The sequence below is a fragment of the Parasteatoda tepidariorum genome, chromosome 10 (genome assembly GCF_982258835.1).
Source record: "Parasteatoda tepidariorum strain Cologne lab strain chromosome 10, Ptep-v5.0, whole genome shotgun sequence".
Taxonomy (NCBI): domain Eukaryota; kingdom Metazoa; phylum Arthropoda; class Arachnida; order Araneae; family Theridiidae; genus Parasteatoda; species Parasteatoda tepidariorum.
Genome location: NC_141764.1, coordinates 35632982 through 35656824, shown reverse-complemented (window position 1 = coordinate 35656824; position 23843 = coordinate 35632982). Strand labels below are relative to the sequence as shown.

At 25.3% G+C, this 23843-nt stretch overlaps 2 protein-coding genes across 9 annotated transcripts in view; one reads left to right on the top strand and one right to left on the bottom strand.

Moving 5' to 3' along the window:
- The window catches only part of LOC107449057 (putative sarcosine oxidase), a 32146-nt gene extending 27155 nt beyond the window's left edge, over positions 1-4991 (top strand). For all 4 annotated transcript variants that reach the window (XM_071184534.2, XM_071184533.2, XM_071184535.2 and 1 more), the window contains exon 9: positions 2019-4991. In XM_071184534.2, coding sequence (XP_071040635.1) covers positions 2019-2245 — 227 coding nt within the window. In that variant the 3' untranslated portion in view covers positions 2246-4991. The remainder of the gene's footprint in view (positions 1-2018) is intronic.
- Positions 4992-5873: 882 nt separating this feature from the next.
- Positions 5874-23800, bottom strand: LOC107449048 (caspase-7). 5 transcript variants are annotated; one of them, XM_087153929.1, is made up of 8 exons: positions 23675-23800; positions 21496-21562; positions 17170-17266; positions 16232-16379; positions 14739-14902; positions 11497-11638; positions 7585-7807; positions 5874-6332 (listed from the first exon to the last, which is right to left on the bottom strand). In XM_087153929.1, the coding sequence occupies exons 1-7, from the start codon at positions 23676-23678 to the stop codon at positions 7602-7604; spliced, it is 828 nt and encodes a 275-aa protein (XP_087010055.1). In that variant the 5' UTR covers positions 23679-23800; the 3' UTR covers positions 5874-6332; positions 7585-7601. The 5 variants fall into 5 exon arrangements, with proteins under 5 accessions (XP_087010055.1, XP_087010053.1, XP_087010051.1 ...); XM_087153927.1 differs by having other exon boundaries at positions 17170-17287; positions 23675-23799; XM_087153925.1 differs by lacking the exon at positions 23675-23800 and adding an exon at positions 23556-23577 and having other exon boundaries at positions 17170-17287.
- Between the last annotated feature and the right edge of the window lie 43 nt (positions 23801-23843).

Genomic DNA, 23843 nt, shown 5'->3' with positions numbered 1-23843 from the left:
GACAAAATCAAAAGATTTTATCAGTAGCAATTAAACTTATGAACGCATGTGGTAGTGTATGTTTAAAATTACTTTGCAGCTATACATATTACACATAAATTTTGCTTTTTCTAGTTGAAACTGTATTTAGCAAGATAGTGTAACACTGGATAATGTTTTGCTCTATTCTTGCTTTCCATGCAGATTTCTTTTATGGTTAAGATTTATAAAATAAATAGTTAGATGCTAGTTTACAAGACAAAGGTGTATCAATTGCTGTTTTAATCATGTCAAGTTTTTATGAATTTAAAACCTCTTTCGTGTTATTTAAGCATTTTAAAAGTTAATTTTCTATTTAACGAATTTTTCATATAACGAACTCATTAATGGGATTTAGCAACTTTGTTAAATAGAGGTCCAACTGTGTGTATATATATATATATATATATATATATATATATATATATATATATATATATATATATATATATATATATATATATATATATATATATATATATATATATATATAATTTGTAGGGAGAATTGGTGAATTTGTGTTTTAGTAATTCATAAATAATAAAGACTAGAAATAAACTAACTCTAAATATTTATTGAAAAGGACAAAACACATTAAAATAAAAACAAGAATAAAAAAAATACCAGAATTTGGAAGAGGGGTTAAGGGTTCCGAATTAAGGGTCCGTACTCGATGGCGGTTCCTAGCGGACTGTCTTATTTCACCGCTGAGGAGCTGCAATAGTGGGGGAAAGAAGAGAGTTCGTCATAAATTCCAATTTATTAAAATATAGATACATTACCCTTGCTACCTTTACTTCTGGAAACTACGGAGAATGCGTAGCAGTTGTAGTCTCTGGTTTAATACAATTATTTTTCTTAAAAAAAGCTTTTTATTTTAAAATTTCTGCCAAACACATGAAACTGAAATTAAATTTCACAAAAAGTTTTAGAAATGCAGAACATGTGGTCAAATTTTGGCTATATCGGTATAAGTCACAATTACACAGCAGTTCAAAGGTCCATTATACCATAATCCAACTTTGAATGAGAGAGCTGTTTGTACAAAACTATATCTTAACTATGAAGCATGATAAAAATTTCAAAAGAAAGTTGCACTCTGTATATTTTGATTATAAAAACAGGTACACTGTTTATGTAAATATCCATAATTTGAGATGAATTAAGGATGCAAAATCATAATAAATTGCTTCGAATTAGTAATAATAAGCTTCTAATTAAGTAAGCAATTAAAAAAAACTATTAAGAAATGTGTAACTACAATTTCTCTGTCATAGAACATCAGTTAAGTACAGCATAGTGCAGAAACAAAATAAGGGCTCCACTTTGAACAGGGTAAATGGCTGACATTGAATTGAGTTTGTGTGTAAAGAGTTAAAGGAAAAATATTTTCATTCCAAAAAGCAAATCTTATTTATATTTATGAACATTTAATTTATTTAAGAGTTATTTTAAGTATTAATTTTCCGTATGCTTTTGAAGAGCATTATAAATATAGCATGAATTAAAATTTAACTCAAAATGTTAGAATTATGTCAAAATGATTAACATTTTTATCTATTGATTTTTTTCCCTTCTAAAAGCTTTGAATAAAAGTAAACAGATAATGCTTGAAAAAGATAGCAAAAAATAAGTAAGCACATTAAATAAAAGTAATTAAGTCACTAAAAATTTAAGTCTTAAAAAAATCAAATTATCTAGCTTATTTTTAAAATTTAAATTTCAGTATAATTTTGAAAACTAAACTTTAAAAAAAAGCTAAGCGATGTTAAGATACATCAGAACAAAATATTTTGAATATAGAAAATGAATGTCAGTTAAACTAGATTTTGAAAAACAAATTTATTTCAAAAATTGAAGGTAATCTATATAATAAACGTTTTCCATTCTGGTTCATAAAATCAAACGAAAATAAACTAAATCCTTAACATATAAATTATTTTTTATTTTCATACATGTAATAGAACAATTGAAAAATATTTCCTATTTTTTTGTAACAGGTTTAAAAGTTGAAAAGATCTTTAATGTTCCATGCGTCACAGCTGACAGTCCTACAGGCTTTCCTTACATAGATCGATTAACACCAACCGTAACTGTGGCAGCTATTGGAAATTCTAGGGGTGCAGCTATGTGTGAAGAAGTTGGTCGATTAGCAGCCCACTTAAGTGTTACCGGAAAATGGGATTCCAAAATCTCAAAATCACTTTTTGAAGTTATCTATGAATGATCAGTCATTTCAAGCATGTTTAAATTATTTTTCATTCAAGAATTGATATTGTATAACTGTATATAATGCAATTTTTTAAAAAAAAAATGGAGAAAAATTAAGAGTTACTTATTATGAAAATAATTTGTAATCTAATTTAGCTCATTGGATTTTGTATAAATCTTTGGAAATATTGAAAATGTTGCAATCTGTATGAATCTTTGGATTATTGTTGAAAATGTGGAAAATGTTGCATTTTGTATGAATCTTAGCATTTGTATGAATTCTAAATGCATATTTTCATGAAGGTTGGTTTTAATATGAATTTTTCAGGGAAATATATTTTCAAGAGACATTTTAGAAAGTTAGTTTTAACTGTACAGGCTGTCTCATAAATTGGGACTTATCTTAAACAGCAATTATGACGTACATACCATGAATTAAGAAAATGCACCAGAGAGATTTATAAAAAATTTCACATTATAATTGTTTTAGTATTTTTAATGATAAAATTACTTTCGGAAACATAATGTAAATACCCTATCAAATCAGAGGTGTACAGTTTAATCTATACCATGTGCTACTTTTTTTTCTTTTTTTAATCTCCATGCTAACAAATGATGCTTATTAATACTTTTAATTTTGCAACCTATGCCATATGGTGAAAAGAATTTCTTTCCCCATCGTTTATCCTTTATATTACCCTTCGATGTAAGGGGTCTTTGACCCTTTGTGCTTGCAGGTCACATCAATAAATTGCACAGATTACGCATCTAAATAATATAGGCATAAAAATTCCATAATATTGAAGAGAATCAGAGCACAGTTTCCTATTTGCTATGGTTTCTAAAATGTGGTGTTGTGCTAATTGTAATAAAATTCTACTAGAATTAATTCATTTTATATACTAATATTATAACAAAATATGATTATATTATATTGTCATAATAAATACAGCTACTGCACTAATGCGAATGAAAAAAAGATATTATGAAAAAATAAACATATTTGAGGCTTGAAACTGTTTTCGCATAGCATCAACAACTTGCAAAATATTAGTACAGTAGAGAACCATTTATCCGGTATCCAGATAACCGGGAAACCAGAAAACCGGGAAAAAGTTTGCTCGAATTTCCCGCCATTTTAAACTAGAACGAAAAAAGCGGAAATTGGACTCATCCTTGTAGTTGAGTAGAGGTAAATGTAAGGAAGGGGAAGATTTTTTTCCCCGTTTACCCAGAGAAACGTCATTTCCTCCGTGACCTTGAAGGCAGGGAAGGGAGGAATGTTTTATTTTTTAATTTAGGCCGTCAATCAAACTCAAGGGTGTGGCATGCTGATTTCGTTTTCTGCTTGATTTACGAGGGGGGTGGGGAAAATGCATTGCATGCATATCAGTGAATAGAAAAAGAAAAGAGAAAAATATATTTATTTGACATCGACTAATAAAAATAAAATCTTTTTCTTTTGAATAAATTCTTATTCTTTGGAAGTGCGGTATCAATTACAAGTTTTTCTTGGTGTGGAATCACATCTGCTGTAATTAAAAATCTTGTTTTTATCAACAAAAAAATAAAATAAAAGGAGAATTGTTTATTATTTTAAACATAGGATTATTTTATGAAGCAGATTGTAGTAATGTTTCTCTGATTCCACTACGTTTGATTTTTTTTCTTTTCGCGATAAATTTCGCACTCAATAAATTAATTCTTTTTATTCATAAATTTTATCATTAGGTTTTTTTTTTTTTTTTTTTTTTTTTTTTTTTTTTGAATTCCGTTGATCTTGCCTTGTTTCGGGTTTTAATATTTATGCTAGTGCCTTTTTTAACTATCGTTTTGGTTCGATAATTTTCAAGTGTTTTTATTTAGATTAATAAGTTTTCCTTTTATTTTATCGTTTCCCACGTATAATTAGGTATGAAATATATTGCGTTATTTAATCATTGGTTTTGCTTAGATTACTTAATTTAGGAATTGTAATTATTTTTAAATAATAAATATGAGAATTTTGTATTTTTTTAACTTGATTTTCTTGTCTAAACTTGCAAATTTTTTTGTTCCTTTAAATGTTATATTTCTACCATTTTTTTTTCTTTTTAAAGTTAAGAGTACCTTTCTTTTTTCTCTTACTTTATGCATTACACTTTTTCCTTGTACTTCGGGTTCGATAAAACATCGATTAACAACACTTTTTGGTCGATCCAGAAAACCGGGAAATTCAGATATCCGGGATAGCGATGGTCCCGAGCATCCCGGATAATTGGTTCTCTACTGTAATTTGAAAATTTCAATCATTTTTTATAAGGATCACCCATAATTTATCCTAATCAGTTATCAGAAATAATCATCCTTCTACAATAACTTTCATTTTTCCTCATCAATTGTTATTTTAATCAGAAGGAGATACTTCACCAAGGCACAAAAATATCATCAGTGGATATATGTTTTAAAGAGTATCTTGTTAGACTACACTTTCATCGAAAAGTATTTACTCACCTCATAATCACATGCTATCTTATGATAATCTTTATAATGGATTTTTTTCCTTCATTTTTATCATTTAAAGCAAATCATATAATAAGTACTGAGAAGTTGTACAGAGTATAATGTATTTCAACCTGATATATATAATATTTTTTTAATTGCAATACTCAACAATTTGAATGCAATTCTTTGACAATGTTCGTATGATAGATCTAGTACCTATCACTAAAATTATTGATTAATAACTGTTTTATACCTAAATAAATATTGCATGTTTAAAATATTGAAGTCTTATTTTTTTTGTAAGTGACTGATAACAGTTTTAATGTCAAATTAAGTGATATATATGGATAAACTGCATATATTGACACATCATTTTTTCAAAACACATTTTTAAAATTTATTAAAAACTAAATAAGGTTACTGACAATATATTTTGTTCATTATAAGTGCTCAGTGTCATATCTTGACTATAAATATGAGTTAATTACTTATTAAAAATCAACAATTTAAAATCTTAAATTGTCTAAAAAGTCAGATAGCAGCTAATTTTATCAATACCTCTGAAAAAATTCATCCAATTGAATATATTTTTCATAGTAAAGATTCATAGTAGTCAATTTAACAATCATTACAAAACTAAAGATTCCTGAAGCCTTTTTTGATGGATATGAAAAATTTTAAAAATACATTTATTTTAACTAGTATTTTAAAATACTGATACTTCATGGATATAAAAGTAATTTATACTTTTAAAATATTATATGATACCTTTAAAAGAGTACTACACAAAAATTTCATATCATATTAAGAAAGTATTAAAAATTTAGGTCTTAGAAGAGGGCAATTAAAATATGTTTTGGCAATTTATTGATATATCAATTTAGAAATATATATTTCTTAACAAAAAAAGTTGAATTGGTAATTTAAAAATAAGTAAATAAATAAAACACTATTCTAAGTAAACATTTTATGTAGAATAGTATAATTTTTGCTTTAGTAGTAAAAAATTTTAATGACGAACATGATTTAAATTATTTATTTACTGAATATTCTGTTAATTTTTTGCATTCTAATTCATGCAAGAAACAAATGAAACTTTGAATGCAAATAAAAGAACTTTGAAATGATACTGTAAAAAATTTAAAATAAATTTCATTAAGTAAAGATACAGAAAAAATAACAATTTATTTAAAAATATATTGCAAATACAACAAATATATGTATTGATAAATATTTAAAACCCTAAAAAAGATGTAAAAACAATTCATTCTTTTGCCATAAAAGAATGTAAAAAGTCAAATTTAGATCTTAAAATAAAACACCCCTTTGCATCTTGATTTTATAATAAAATTAAACATAGAATGATTGAATTCATAACAAATTAATTAATTACATATATAATAATTGAATTCAAAAGATTATAATTAAACAAGAGTATCAATTTACATTTTAAACATTAAGTATCACAAAAATGAACAGCAAGGAAATAAAAATAGATCAGTCAAAAATTTGATGCATTAATAACATGTGTGTGTATCAGATATTTGTTTAAACAACCATTACAACACTTACTATAATGAAAACTATGGATGTTCCCTTATAGGAATTTAACAAAAAACCTAAAAAGAGAAACACAATAAAATCATTTAGAAAGTTTTATGTCATGTTTCCTTTTAAAGTAACACTTTATCATTTTATATGATAATAATTATTATTACAAATTCATTTTAATGCTAAAGCAATGAAGTCAAAACAGAAAAACAATATTCTCTAAAAATAATAGTTGCAATTGTATGACATTTGTTGCTAGTACTACACATTGTAACTATATTTTTATAATTAACCATTTCTACATGTTCTATTTTAGAAATAATTTAAATCTTTTTCCTGCTGGATGTTACAAAAACAGTCATAAATACAATTTGCAACAAAGGAGCAATGATTTCATAAAAATGTAAGCAGACTAGCATTGCTCGCCATTAATACAAATTTATAGAGCTATTTAATCGAATTTGGATTGGAACTTCTCTTTTTAAATTGGATATTGATCAAAATTGAATCATATTTTGATTTAATTGTTATTAAAAGTTTCGTTGAAAATTTGAGGATTCTTAAAAACAAAATCAAATAATTAGGAAGATAAGAAATGTAGTTTAGAAAATTGATTTCAATTTATTTTTACAATTAATTTTATTGCTTTACCAGCTAGATAAGAGAATTATTTTTGTTACTAAATATCACTAGAGAGTGGTATTTAATTTTAAATTTGGCAAAACTAGTTTCAATTTAATTTTTATAGTAGAACAATTCACACTTTAGCATCAATTTTTAATTAATTTGTTCTAGAATTGAAAGTTATTTGCAGTGTACCTGAAAAGTTAAATTGTATATAATTATATTTAATATAATTAGCTTAATTGACCACTTTTTAGAATTAAAAACAATAGAGACAAATGTGAAAGCATTAAATAGGCACAGCTATAATAAAATCATGACACATATCAGTTGAAAGGGGATAGAATTAAAATTTTAATAATTTCTTCTCACATTGCAGTTTATTTTATTTAAAAAAAGCATCAAGCATCAAGTTAAGACAAAATTTTAGCATCAAGTTAAGACAAAATTTGGGCAAAAGTTCCTTAATCTGTAATATTTATATTATTAAAAAACAAGAGAAAAACATATTTATCAGTTATTTGGTTAAAATAAATTAATCAATAACAGTTTCTTTAAAATTTTCTAAAGATTTGTCAGAAAATTATGCAAAAAGTAATACAATGGTTTTGAAACTTGCAATCATTTTTAAGTTATTAAGAATTACAATGTAGAACAATTTTAATTAATTTTCCTAAAAATAATGAAAATACTTACATACATAAAATTTGATTTCATGAAAACTTCAGCACTCTTGTCAAGCAGGATCTAAAGAAGAAATTTTCATCCAAAAAAGGACTGTCAAATAAACGAACCATTTCTGAGTTCACAAATGTCAAAATTGATAGAAAATCTAAAGTTTTACTATGCTTTCTCAGTGCATGACACAGCAATAGTATGAAGTTTGAAAACCTTCGTCCGTTACTAAAAGCATTAGATCCTACAAACATAAATTAAACATTTCACTAAAATAAATCCACAAAAAAGAATAATTTTATTAATGCATATGAAAAAAAAGAATTGAAAATAGCAAGCAATATTCACAACATTAAAACATTATAATTTAATTTGCATGGATGGTGTTTTTAATACAGTTTTAAAAAAAAATCTCATGCTTTTTACCTTCACAACTTCTGGTGAGACAGTTTACAGCTGCTTACTAAAGCTCGTTGATATTTTTAAACATATAATTATTTTTTTCATTTAAGATAATTTCTGAACTCAAATCTGCTACATTTCATAAGATAATGATATCTTTGGTCGTTTGAAGCGAAAATTTGTTTTACTTATTTAGAAATACATTGTTAAAAAGGTGACATGGTTGATATATTTAGAAAGAGCTTGCTTTTTTTGGTACTCCTGATTTGGCTTCTTTTGACTAGAATATTGCAATTTATTCTTGTTGCAATCAGCACACTGTGATTAAGTTAGAGTTAGTATTTAGTTAGGAAAGAAAAAAAAAAGTTTAATTTGCAAATTATTGTTTGGATACAAATTTCAAAGTTACTATATTTTTGAAAATGTAATAATTGTTTCATAAAGAATTTTATTACAATATTAACTTAAAATTTTTATTACCTCTTAAACAACATGTGTCCTATCTTTTCCCATTTATGTTTATATTAAGTAACTAAATGTACTATCTTCACTATTTAGTGTCCTTTAATAATTTACTTCGTTAATTCTTAAAACAACGAGGCATTTGGCCTCAAAATACATTGGGTACGGTAAACCAGAAATATGTGTAGTAAAGAGTCTGCACACTGCTACCTAGTGCGAAAAACACCATCTATATTCTTATTAAAAAAATTAATTGTTAAAAGAGAAGAGAACCTAGTGTAATAATCTATCTTTTGTATCAAGATAAATAAGTTTTTAAGGCATTATTCTTTTAATAAGAAAATATTATTTGACTTTAACAATTTAAAATTAATGACTTTTTAATGAAAAATTTGAGGTTTCGCTATGTTTCAGCCATGCATACTATGGTGAGAAGCTTGAGAATATTCATCTATGTGTAACAACATTGAATCATACAAAAAGATCCTATAACTATGAGACTAAAAGAAAGTCACAAAAGGCAAGCATGTAAACAAACACAAAAAATAAATAAATAAAAATTTGTTAGTCTTATCACAGCATATCATAAAGGATTTAATTTCATATAATCTAACCATAATTTATTCATTCAAAAAGTTAAATTGTTTAAGGAAAGAAAAAAGCATAACGTGATGAGCATTATTTTTTTTTAATCAGGCGAAAGAAAGTTATCTTTTTAAGAAGTTTTTTTTTTAAAGAAACAATTACTTTAATTTAAAAATTGTCTTTAAATGAAACACATTAATTGGCAAGTTTATTTCCAAAAGTAAAAATAAATATTAAGAATATTAAACTCAAACACAAAATATTTCAGAGTGACTTTTAATTACTATGCATTTTATAAATTATTTTAAATGGTACACACAAACAATTAAATTTTAACTTTTCTTAATACTCTTCTTCTAACATGTGCTAAATGAGTTATCTAATTATATCCCATAGCACTACGGACTCAAAGATAAGAAAATGGACTAAAACTAGTTAACCCTTTGAAAAAAATAAGGTAAAAAATAATATTAAACAGACACTAGCATCTGTTTCATAATATTTTTTTCTGACGCTCTAATTACAAGTGAAAATATATTTTGATACATTTGTAATTATAGAAAACAGTCTGATAATTACTAAAAAAATCTGTTAGATTATCGGAAATACAGTAGAGTCCCGGTTATCTGAGTTTCCGCTTTAACCGAGCTATCAAATATTTCAAGGATTTTTTTTTGTTCTAGTTTATTTTTAAAAAAACCGCTGAAAAATAAATCTGAATTTTATCTTCCAAACACTCAGAAAAACAAAATCCAACAACTTGGTCTGATGAAATCATCGTTAATATCGTCAATAATGATAATGAATCTAGCGAAGATGATGAAGACAGTGATTATTAAAATCAACATATAAAAATCTCTCATACAGATGGACTAAAAGCTATCAAATGTACTATTGAATATATAGAACAACAAAAAGAGGCGACACCAGCCTTCCTGTTATCCCTAAAAAAGGCGAAACATTACTACAGAAAAGCGCCAAAGTTACGTAGAATGAAAAACGATTAAGGACTTTGTTTAAGTAAAAACTATTAATTCTTGTAAAGTATGCTTTTTAAATGTTTTTAAGTAAGCTTTTTAATTATAATATGAATTGTATGTGGTATACTCGTATACATTTCGTATTTCTTAAATATATTTCTTATAAATCTTATTATAAATATATTTCTTTCCGTTTTTATACTCTTCGCTTTAACCGAGTTTTTCAGTTATCCGAGTTTGTTGCAGTCCCCATTAACTCGGATAATCGAGATATATATTTATACTAAATTGTCTATTGTGTATATTTTTACTAAATTATTAAATCCAAAAAAAGTAGCTTTAAATTTTTTTTCCATTCATTTTCAAACATTTATGAATAATTGATTTTGTAAATTAAAGGAATTTTAATGATGAATCATTGTTTCTTTTATATCTAAATAACCGCAAATCAGTGCATATTCGAAAACTTAATGATCAAAAGTGATTTGTGTTTGGGAGATTTTACCTTTAATGCAGAAAAAGATGTCGGTGCCTCATGCTGTATTTAATAACCATTAATTATTAAAATGCTAAATACAATATTTTTTACTTATTTCAACCATAATTAATGTAATACAAAATAATTAAAAAAGTAAGAAAACTTTGTTTAGTTAAATTTCTGTATCAAAGGCTCAATAAAATGGGAAAATCAAAAATTATTTTTCAAAACACTTATTCATCTACAAACATGCATGAAATGTATCAGAATATTTAAACATTATCAGTGTTAATTGCTGAAAGACCATGAATAAGATTTCTTAAGATTTAGCTCTTCACAATAAACTAACTTTTAATGGACAGATAAAATTCTTAATAATCAAAAACACGAAAACAAAAACGAAACTTAAACAAAAATACGAAAATAAGAATCAAAGTAAATATAAATAAATAACAGTAAAAATAAATATAAAATGAGAAAATGCATTTAAAATAATTTAAGATTTCCAAATTGATGGTATGGTAAACATCTTTCAAAAAAGAAAGAAAAATCCTAAAATCTTATGAGGAAAAAAACGTTTTTTTTTAAAAGAAAATGGTGGGGAAATTTATCGAATTTTGTTCTGGTTTTTTGATTTTCCGGTTTTTTGATTTCTGGATAACGGGTTCTGTACTGTATCTATATGGGAATCTTTCCTTTCTTTCAAATACAGAGTGCAATCTAACAATATATATTAAAGTTTTGTCTTGCTTGTGACATCTAATGCTATCTAACTTTGAAAAATGTAATGAGTATAGAATCATCTTTCACATATTATTATACATTGTAAGGTGAAAAACAGAGTTTAATTTAAACTCTTAAAACTTGCCAGTTTAAAAGTTTTACATTAAATTGCTAAAACTTTATTTTAAACTATCAGTTAACCAAGATTTAATTGAGCATATTATATAAGCAAATCTTTTCACCACCAACTAATAAATAACAAAAATTATATTTCAGAATTGAAAAAGAGGAAATTAATCTAACCTGAGAATGTAGACAAAGCAATTAGGAAATCTGCAAAGAGAGGAATTCTTTTTGAATAATATTTTTTCCCTTTTAGGAGATCTACTAGACCAGCATCTTCTGACTCCCGAGAAGTATGAACACTGAAATTAGGTTTTTTTGCCTAAATAAAACAAAAAATTATTTATGAAAAATAACTTATTTACTTAATTAAAACGACAAAAAGAAGAACAAAAACTCATATTTATAAAATGTGATAAAAAGAAATGAATACAGATTTTCAGCAATTTTGAAATTAACAGTACAATTTAATGAATAAAATAATAATATGTTAAAAACTAACAATTTCTAGAGTGCTTAAATGCATACTTTTTTTTAGTAAAATACATTTTATAAATAAATATCTGAATAAAATAATAGTAGGAAAATTTACTTTTAGATTTTAACAAGGTTTGTTTTGAACAAGAGCCAACTAGGCATGCATAGTTCAATATGAATTTAATCAATTTTCAGTAATATTTAAGAAAATATAAATAAAAATTACAAACATTAAAAAAATTTTTTTTTAAAAATTAAAAATGCTGAAGCATGTTTAACCCTTTAGTGTTGAATTAAATGAAACAGTTTGTAAAAGAGGATTTCTGTTGAATATTCAGGTCTAACATATTAAGAAATTAGTTTCTTCAGAATTAACATAATAAGAAATTAGTATCTTTCTGTGTGAAAAATAACCACGTTTAACTCCAAACTGAACTCAGATACTATACTCTAAATGTTCAAAAAAAAAAACAAGTTTTTGTGTTTTGTTTATTTGGAATTTTTAATAAAATATTTTCATCATAGTTAACAATTGTAGGCTTTGTTGAGGGTCAAAGAGAAAAATAGGAAATTTTTTATAAAAGTATAGATGTACCATACGACTTTTAAAAAAGGAAAACTAGAAAAAGGACAATTTAAATTACTTAACCGTAATAAAAGCAAATTTTATCGCAAAAGAATAATAAAATAATTATTTTTCAGATTTCAGAATTACTTTATTTAGAAAAGAAAATTTTAACATTTTCCAGCATAATTTTATTAATTCTGGACAACTTAAAATAGTTTAAAATCAATGCATGGGAAAATTTTAATACTACTGATCCATTTAAATAAAAATAACCAGTATCAATTAGTTAATATTCCCTCATTACAATGTATAATTACAATTTGTAGCTGAGTTTAAGATTTCCATAATCAGATAATTTTAAAGTTGGGTTTCAATAATCTAAAAATGAAAACTCAGTGAATATGCCACTTAAAATTTTTGAACAAAAGCAATTTCAGTGGATGATCCTGCAATTCACCATTTAAAATTCTATGATATAATTACTGTATTGTTGATGGGAATCGATAATTTTTAAAATTGGATGAAATAAATGAATCAATAATTGTAAAATTATAAAAGACTTAAACCCCACTAAATTTATTACAGCATTTGACTGAAATGAGTAAGTGTATGACCCCTAAAATCATCACCATAAAAATTTATGAATAATATTATTAATTGAATTTCAGAATTAATTGATTGGAAAGCAGAAAATGTTCTCTTTACTTTATAGATCACTTTATTCTTAATTATTAATTTAATTATTAATTTAATTATTATTTTTAAAGAATAAAGTAAATCTAGATTCACTTAAATCTTTTCACTCAATTAAACAAGCACTTCTATTATTTCTTTTTTCAGAACTGACCAATTTAAAATTTTTCTTTTTTATACATATATACAATTTAATAACCTCCCATGATTCGATAAATACTACACTAATTATCTGAATTTATTATGCTTTTATATATCCTTTTAAAACTGTCTAAGATTTCTCTTATACAAAACACATATTTTTTAGAGATATGAACATGATTTTACATTAAAAGATATTTTTTTCTAAAAAACTGACACATATTTTAAAAAAAATCATCTTTATGCTCTTTATCATACCGTTAGATTTTGTTTCAAAAATTCTGAATTCAAAATTTTGTGTAAAATTAATAATAACTTCTACCTAAAAGAGTCAATTTAATCAATTATAAGAGCTGGTAAAATTTTAAACACACACTACTATCTCTCCTATTTTGAAATCAAAATTACACAAGTTTAAACTTTGCATGATGGAAAAATTTACTATCTTTCTTTCTACCAGCATAACAGTCTTATACAAGTCAGAGCCATCCTAACAAGTCATTTATATTTGGCACAATCAAAACCTAGGTTTCTCCATCTATTAATCTCAATGGTTTTAAGGATTTTCCACAGCATCAATCCGTCTGGTGTTTGGTCTACCCTTTTTTTAGCTGCCAGTAAACTTTCCAAAAGTCAACTTCTTAACTGGGTCACCATCATCTTTTCTACAGATGTGACCCAGCCATCCTATCCAATAAGATTTAATGGCTGAAGTAATGTTTGGTTAATTAAATTTTGAATATAATTCATAATTGTCAATTGAAGCTGCCAAACATCACTTTCTTTAACAGATCTGAAGATGGCTCAGAGTATTGAAAAAATTGGCAGTTTATTATCATCAGATTTATTCAAAAGCCAGCATTGGCTGCCATAAAGTAATAAAAGTTTAATTAGTGAAAATGTACTGTTCTTTTGTAAAATAAAGGATTTCAGATTATGTAATGATAAGTTTTTCGGGCATAATCTCCAGAAGTATACCGCAGAAATTAAACCACAATGTAAAGAGTGTTTTATAATAATTTTGGAACATTATTAATAAATTTTATCTTCTTTGAAAACATTTATACAACAATATGAAGTGGCAGATATTACAGACGTAAAAAAGCAATATGTAAAAAAAAAATCAATATCGAAAATTAAACATTTATTTTTTAAAAAAAAATTTAATAATGAATACAAATTTAATGACTGAATTACATAGAAAATTCTTAGATAGGAGATAACTAACAGTGACTAAACTAAAAAAAAGTTTTTATAAGGCATTTAACTTTTTTTTTACTAATTCTCAATTGCAAAATAATTTTTTTTGAAATAACGATAACAAAATATGAATAAATTCATAACAACTTAACTACTTCATAAAATGTTTTTGTATTTGATTTGAAAAGAAGCTGGAAATTAGTGGAAATAAAATGCCTGTATAAAAAAAAAATATTTACATTAAATAAGTAATTATGGACATAAAATATGGTTATTTTTACAAATATTAAAAAGGATTGTTTTACAATTAAAAATTTTTTATGAGTCAAATAATTTCATTCACCTGGAAAATAAATATTTTTGGCTTCCCAGGTAAAGTAGCGCAGAAAGGTGCCAAAACGCTATTTATATTATAAGACTGATCGGCTGCATAAAGTTCTGCTTGGTTTCCATATGATAAAAAACAACAAACTAAACAGCTAGCTTTCCTATGATCTTTCTCACTAACTAAAATTAAAACAGAAGCAAGAAATAAGAGGGAAGAAAATGCATGCAACTTAAAATAAAAACTTATTTCAAACATCAAGGATATTTTTCGAAAAAATAAAAGAAGTTTTGGTATCAAAAGAGAGAAAAAAAGGAAACAGCTTGGTCTTCAATCTAGACCAAAATAAAAAAATTTAATAGAAACCAAAGTCCTCCTCCCCTCTTACAAGCCATGTTTAGTTTAAAAACTATGCATGAGTGGCAAAAGAAGGCCTTTTATTAATATTAAAACAATAATAATACAAGGACATTAAAAACAATAACCATCATTTATTTTTAGAGTTTTAATAATTTATTTAATTTCTTAGTTTTAAAACGTCCAGAAATAAATGAAAATTAAATAAATAAGCAAACTAAAACTGACCTCTTTTCAGTATTATTCAGTTCAAATATTTAATAATTACAAAATAATTTTCCTGTAGAACTTCAATCTTCAGCATGAATTATTATGAAATACTTTTAATTTCTTAATATAACTAGTAAGTACAAAATTTTCTGATACACCATGACTTTTGACTAATCAATTTTTAATCGCAAATAATTAAAAAAATATGGTAAAAATATTAAAATAACTCAAAAATATAAGCTTTAAGCAGCAATAATAAAATCTAAACCTTCCGACTGAAGGTGTCATTTCATGCATTGCAGGGTGCGCAACCAGATTTTTCAAAAAAAAATTAAACATCCTTTAAGCACTCAAAAAATATTTTTAATCATTTTCCAAAAAAGAAATCATAATTAGGATATGTGCAGTCATAAAAATTATTTCTTTCTAATTAAAGTTATAAATATATGAACATAAAATCAACAAAATGTAAAAACATTTTCAAAAACATTTTCTCGATATTAACGATATCGATCGATATTATTTCGTGAATTATGACGACAATCGACACGACAAAGAAAAAAGCTCCCTTTGAAAGATAGAAAATTAAGCACTTTTTACAAATCCCAATTAAGGGCTTTTAAAAAAGGTAAATCAAAAATAAGCATCTTTAAGTACTTTTTAAAAATACTATGTAACCGGCATTTTATTTCTTCAAGCTTAAAAATAGCTCACAATGATTGATACTCTTTTCATTTCACATCTAAAGATATTAAGCACTCTTCTTAAGAGCACATATTAAACAAAATTTATCTTGATATTTTTAACAGTTGACAATATTTGTGATAAGATTATGGAACTATTGGATTGTATGGCTAAGATAAGATTATGAAAAAGATAAAAATTAATTTAAATTCAAAACCAATTTATATAAAATAACACTAAAAGAAAAATTAAATAAAAACCTTTAGCAATCACTTTACGAATATCTTTTAACGAGTAATCTTCATGCAAAGTAACAACAAAGCCAAGTTCCTTAAAGGTTTGGTGTAGTAAATCTGTATCTAGTTCAGTCTCTTCAATAAAGCTACATCCTAGACTTGAATCGAATCTCTAATGAATGAAATGAAACAAATCTTCAGAATAGTAATATTTTAAACCATAATAAAAGTTTTTAATATTTAATATTAAAAAATTTAAATAGCTTGGATAAATAATTTTTTAAGACTAACTTTTTGCTTTTTAAGCTTTATTTTAAGACCTGCATACATTCTAGTGGAATAAACCAGTAGAGGACAAAAACAATGCTTAAATCTACAAATATAATACATACATTAATAAAGCAAAGGAATCTCCCTGTTACACTGGAGTATTAGTTTCAGCAACAATAAAACACAGAAAACTGGTGAAAAAAATATTACAAATGAGAGACAAGAAAGAAACATACCAAATGAATTAGTACACAAGAATATAAGACAAATAAATATACATCAAGGATTCCATCTGTTTTTGGTAATGAAATAGACAGAAAAAAGCAAAGGGATGAAATAAAGAAAAAACACATAATTATTAGAGCTTGAAAATTATGTTACCTGGCATACTTGTGTTACGAAAATTTACAATCGGGCTTACTCTTTTCGATAAAAAAGTCACAAAAATTTTGAAATAAAACTTATCATACACATTTTGCCAACTCAAGTAAATTCAGCTATATTTTATATTTTTTCAAAAGAACTAAATAAATAAATAAAATGCAGTCATCAAAAAAAATTTAAAAAAAAAGAAGTTTAATATACTTGCATGCCAGGTTACTTTGGTTGGTTGCCAGGTTACATTGATCAGGCTTTACTGCCTGCACTGGTAAAATAGAAAAGTATACCCAAAATTTGATCAGAAAGTGTACCTTATGACTAAATATATGACATTCTCCTCTGTTTTTATAGTCCATAGAATATATTTCATCCTTCCACTGGCCAGAAACAAGGTTATCAGGTTTTCCTCTAAATAAAGATTCAATTTTTCTAAAATACAAGCAAACTACATTAATAAGCAATATGCAAATAAATTATACAAACAAATAATTGAGTTTTCATGAGAATATTTGCAAAATGTATGATTTTTAGAAATATAATTCTTGATTAAATACTTAACCCACTGAACCCCCAAGACTGGGAAGGCATTCATCTTCACTGCCCCTTTTTGTGAAAGCAGGTTGTTTTTTATTATATACTTGCACGTATTTTTATTGTTAGAAAAACGCAAACATGTTCCTTACTTTTCGTTATTCATTTTTGTACATTAGTTGATACAGAAATATATAAAATAAACTAAATTATCTATATTTCATGGGAGCAAATTCTCAATATTCTCCCTACCTTTAGTCCTTCTTTCTTGCTCTGACTTTTTCTTTATTTAAAAAAAGTAAAAGAAAAAAAATAAATAAAATAGTAGAAATAAGGTAATTTTTTAACTCCCCCTTTTTTTCATATAAATTAAGAATGCTTAAAGTGAAAAAAGCACATTACCTTTTTCATGTTTTATATGTTTCTTCCTTATTTAAAATAGAACAGAGCATAGCATAAATATATATATTTCTTAATTAATAAAACATAATAGTTGTTTTGATTGTATTGCCTTTTTAAGTACTAACATAACTGTCTGTTATTTTTCTTTCAGATTAAAAAAAAAAATTATTAGAAAAATGAAAGAAGGATTATGATATTTTAAACATTTTAAAAACTGACTGTTACATTATTCTTGCCCCCTACTGTGTACTATTATATCTAACCAGTTAATTTCTTAAAATATTACTTTAAAAGCAATTTTGAAAGTTTTACCCAATCACGAAATAACATTTAATTTATTTCTCAAGAGTGACACAGGATTAAAGAATAAATATCAATATAAAGAATTTTTATTATAATAAAACATACCTAAATAATGATCAGTGCTCTTATACATACTCTCTTTTTTAATACATTACTTATACATTGAAACCTATGTTAGTTGATCATTTGAGAGCCGATAGTTCACTTAGACAAATAGATAACACATAAAAAGGAATTTTAATTATTTTAGTCAGGTTGCTGATTATTACGATAAAAAAAGACAGGTTATAAAATAAAAACATCAGCTTAATAGGTTTCACAAGGACATTTCCATAACATGATCTTTACAACAACAATTGCCAAGGTGCCAAATGGATTTTAAACTAGTAATTTAAAAAAAACAAGAGGTTTTCCCAAGGGTGACTATGAATTATAACCTTCAAGTTGGTTGCTGTCAGGATTGAATGTCATACCTTAATCACTGCTCAGAGGTGATAGTTATTCTTCAAAAATGTAGATAACTCTATTTAGTATAAAGAAAATTCAGAACTTTATTAAGAAATTGAATTTGGACATAAAGAAAATTTTAAAGTATTATTGTATGTAAAGAAATATATATATATAGATTGCCTCCTCAACTTCTACCCTGACTGCCAGCAACCAACTCCTTTTTTCAAGATATTCGATCTCGCTCTGTTCCAAATCTCATTTTTGGAACTCCCACAAACAATTTCGCTTCCTTAATCTGCTACCTTTTCTTTTTACCTGCTGTCACTAATCATTATTGTCCAAAGGCTAAACTTCGGTAAATGAGAAGAAAATCTTTAAATCTCCAACTATCAGGGTTCGCCAAGTGGGCCCACTTTGAAAAAACCTGCCCGGGTTTTATTGGGTGGGCCCACCTTGAAAAAACCCACTTGGAACGATAAGTGGGTTTTTTGAACAAAAAAATGTTCTTATTAAAACTTATTGGTGCTTGTTTAAGTTTATGTAATTTATTGTGCAGCATAAACTTGTCAAATAGAGTTGCGTGATTTATGTGATTAAGTTTTTAATATTTGGAAAAGTAAAAGAAACTCGAATCTATAATTTTATAGTACTATTGCAAACTTTAAGTGGGTTTTTTCAAAAAGTTATATTTTAATGAAATTAAATCAAATAGAAATTTAAATAATATAGTCTGAAACGATCAATTTTTCAAATACCGTTGCATGCTTTATGTATTAATATTATTATTAATTCATATGTTTAAACAAATTGAAAAGATACAATTGTTTTTTTACTAAGTGATACATAAACAGTTTTATTTTCTGGCCTTAAAAAAATAAGCTAAAACTTTTTAAAATTATTCATCTAAAAATGAAATCATTTTCCTAGGGTTAATTAGTTGAAAAAAATGGGACAACTGATAACTCTTTATAATTATACATAATTTCAATTTCTTTTAATCTTATTATAAAAACATGGAAGTTTGGAAACATGGAAAACATTAAATATTTATTTCAGTTTTTTAAAGTAAAAAGTCAGATGAAATTTTAGTTTTTACTGATTATTATTTTATGATAGGTAATATAAAGCTTGAGTTAAAAATTGTGAAACGTTATGTACTTAACAATAAGGAAGATTCAAATATGTATTAGTGATAATACGTTATTTAAATTTAATATAAAGTATATGTAACAAAATTAAAATAACTTTTTGGATTTAATTCTATTTTTAAGCTTATACAACACGTTTTAATAAATAAAGATATTTACACAGTAAAACTTAAAGTTCATGAGCAACAAATGAAAAAAAAAAAAAAACAATTTTCCCCGGGTTTTTTCAAATAAAACCCAATTTTCTCCGGATTTTTTCAATAAAACCCAGACGGGTTGGATTTTTTCTAAAATACCCGGTTCTTTTCAAACCCTGCAAACTATCCCCATTTGTTATTTATTTTAGTTTCTTGTGTGGGACAAGATTTCGAAAAATCTTCCGCAGATCACGATACGGAAATCTTATCGGTTTTAGTCAGGGTTGGGTTTTTGACGTCAAAAAGTGGTTTTTGACATGACAAGGGTATAATACTGGTTTAAACCGTCAAAAACCCGTCAAAAATGTCAAAAACTGAAGTTTGCCAAGAAAATATATAAACTTCAAAACTACCAACAGTTGCCATGCATTATATTGAAATTTAATTATACTATAGGTAATCAGCAGGTTTTAAAATATTTTTTAATTAAAATTAAGGTAAAATAACAGATTTAAAATCTCAGAAATTTATATTCAAATGCATGTGCAGAAAAATTTTGCACAAAAATTTTTTAAATATTTATATTTAAAAAAATTTTTTTCTTCCTTTTGATACTTAAGAAAATTAAAAGTTTTTTACTATGTATTTTTGACATATAAGGAACATATAACTAATATTTATAAGGAACTTACAAGTTATGTTGTATAAATACAAACTTGATATAAGATACAAGTGTATAAAAATTTTTTTTTAATGTTATACCGAATATCTTTATTATCCAGTATGTTAATTTGAATTTAAAAGTAGTTATATTTATGAATAATGATAAATATAATTCATATTGTTTATTATATTTATTTATAATTATTACACTTATCATTTTAAAACAATTTTTATCTCTTAATTTTTTTTCTCCACTTGTATTAAGAATACAAATAATGCATATCTTGAAAGCAGGAAGTAATTATTCAACAGCTGAATATTTAGATATTCAACAAAACTATATCGTATTCAGCAAAATGAAATTCACAAGTATTTGGATAAACTAAATTTTCAGCATAGTAAATGAATAGGCTGAATATACTGTAAATCGACACTAACTACTCTGTGTATTTAACAGAAAGCACTTAAATTTATATTGTCTTATGTTAAAAAGATTATTAAGAAGATTTAAAAGAATATTAAAAAGATTTTTCTTTAAAAGATGTCTAATGTACAAAACTGCTAATGTTTATCTTTAAAAATGTCTAATTTTTAGTATAATCTATACTATACACTAAATTTGGTTATAAATAAATTTCTTAATAATATCACTGCAGATTTTCAATAACACATGAAAATTAATGCATAATATTACAAAAGATGTGAGTTTTCAAAAGTACAAGATTTTGGTTACTATTCAAAATATAAGTGTTTCTTCAAAATTTTAAATTTATTTTTTCTAAAACATATTTAGAAACACTATCCTTTAAAAAATATATAAATTTTATGTATTAATTAAATTTCACATATGAATAAAGGTTTTTGACATTTTCGACATTTTTGACAGTGAGGTTTTTGACGTGACGGTTTAAACCATGGTTTAAACTGTCAAAAACTGTCACATGTCAAAAACCTGCCAACCCTGGTTTTAGTGTATCAAACATAAAGTTTATTTCAATCATACTTTCCAAACTTGCCATCAACTTCATCATATTCTGATTGAGAGTCTTCAGTGATCTCAGGCTTATGATCTGAAATATTTTATTCATATACATTAAAATAAGAATTATTGAAAACAAATTATTAATAGTACTTATTTTAAAAATTCCAAAAGTGAAAGAAGATTATTAGAGGCAAAATCATAGATGCAATTACATGCTTTGAAATTATTTAAAGTATTAATTGAATTAACATTATGCAAGGGTGATTGTGAGTCAAAGTCAAATTTCCGGAAAATTTCCTGAGTTTTTTAAAAAGAAGTTTAAATTGAAAAAAATTTAAACAAGGCTTTTTTTTCCTTATTCTCAATATTTCTTAGATTACTTAAAATTTTACGCATACCTATACCATTTACACATAGGGTAACCCGGGGTAATTCACGATCACTCTGCTTCTGGGGTAAATAATGATCACCTAAGTCTTATTTAAAAAAATAATTTTTTTTTTAAATTTGAGACATGGACAAGAATGCTTGTACACTTTACTAACATATAACTACATTTACTTAATAACAGTTTTTTGTTTAATCTAACAAAATAAGAATCTTTTAAAATGCTTTCTGTATTTTCCATTCCAAAGATGGGTTTCAAAATGTGCACATTTCTGCAAAGATCCCCCTCCTTCTCTTAATAATAAATATTTTGAGTTACTTTCTTTTTCTTTGATATAAAAATACTGTAGGCTTTTGCTTAATTATTCCACATCTACTGTAAACATTATAATTGATTATACGAAACTATATCAAATGTTGCTCCTTACAGATGGGGTAATTATTGATCAATGGGGTAATTCCTGATCATTGTCATTTCTTCTCATAAATAGTATAAAAAATAGCTAATAAATAGTCAATTGTCTTTTCTTAAATAACAGTTCATATTTATTAAGTGGAACAACTATAAAATATATTTTAACTATAATCACAAAATTTGTTTTTAACTGTATACAAGAAAAATGTGTTCTGATATGCACCATTTCTAGCTTGTCTTACCTTGCTTCTGTCTTAAATTTATGTGTGTACATAGTTAGAATAATTTTTAGGTTGATAAATTAACCTAATATAAATATGGTGAGAAATTATAAGCTTAAAAAGGATACTAAGCTTCTAGAAAGCAAAAATAGTGAATTTCTTTTAATGATTGAAAATGAAAATTTCAGTGTGAGAGCTGCTACCAGAGCTGAAGTGTTAATCTTTATTCCTGATTTTAAATAAACAGTTTTATTAGCTGCTTAAACATATCTTTTTGGTTTATTTGTTTGATCTTAATGTCTTATTTGTTAATTACCATTGTATAGTTATTTTTAAACAGCCCATTTACTATAAAAACTGGTGATCAGTAATTACCCTAGAAATGATCAGGATTTACCCCAGAATTGATCAAGAGATGGGGTAATTCCTGATCACTAAAAATTTAAAATCTTTTAAATTCTAATTAGAATTTCAAACAAAAGAAGATAGCATAGGACTCATCTCATATAGCCTCAAACTTCCAGAAAATATTAAAATTCCATCTTGAATAGTTTTTTCACAAAATAGATGTTTGCATTTTTTGATCAGGAATTACCCCAGGTTACCCTACCTATGATGACCTAGAGAAGTAATTAAAATTTACAAATATGTCTTTCTTTTTTGAGTTTATGATTATAACAACTATTTACTGATAAAAAATGAATATTAATCATGAACATAAGCTAATAAAGTATCTCTCTGGCTCTCCCTTACAAACAAATAAATTAAACTGTGTTTTTAAGTTCCACCTTTGAAAGTTTGATTTCCGGAAACTTCTGCGATTAATGATTTTTTGAAACATCTGGACCTTCGAAAACTTCCGGATCACTGTTGGAGAAAAATCCTGAAATCCGGCACAATCAGCCCTGATTATGGGATGATTAACCATTATAATTTTGTTAATTATAAATATTCTAGAGAGATATTTATACCACAAAATATGCTAAGTTACTTTAAATTCATTAACGATTTCACTTTTATATAAAATGTCACAAAAAAAATTTTATAGTACCTAATACCTTTCATTCATATTAAAGTTGTTAAGAGGGTTATTGATGTGTATAATTCAGTTTTAGTTTCTTTTCAGAATGGAATTTCAAGCAGAAAAAAATACACTATAATTTTAAATTGCACTTACCCATTTCTATACTAAATATTTTTTCCCTAAAGTAATTTTCTTTCTGTTTTTATTTGTAAATAATACATTTCGAACTGCCTGTTTCTGTTTCATTTAAGACTAGTGTTCGTATTTTTTTAAAATATTCATTTAATTATTTATTCAAATTTTTCTGCAGATCAAATTGAAT

What these genes read in the sequence shown, in the direction of transcription:
- LOC107449048 (XM_087153925.1), bottom strand. An exon ending in CAAAAATATTTATTTTCCAG is followed by an intron (nt 11,639 to 14,738) that starts GTGAATGAAATT and finishes TGTTTTATTTAG; the next exon opens with GCAAAAAAACCTAATTTCAG. An exon ending in TGCTTTGTCTACATTCTCAG is followed by an intron (nt 7,808 to 11,496) that starts GTTAGATTAATT and finishes TTATGTTTGTAG; the next exon opens with GATCTAATGCTTTTAGTAAC.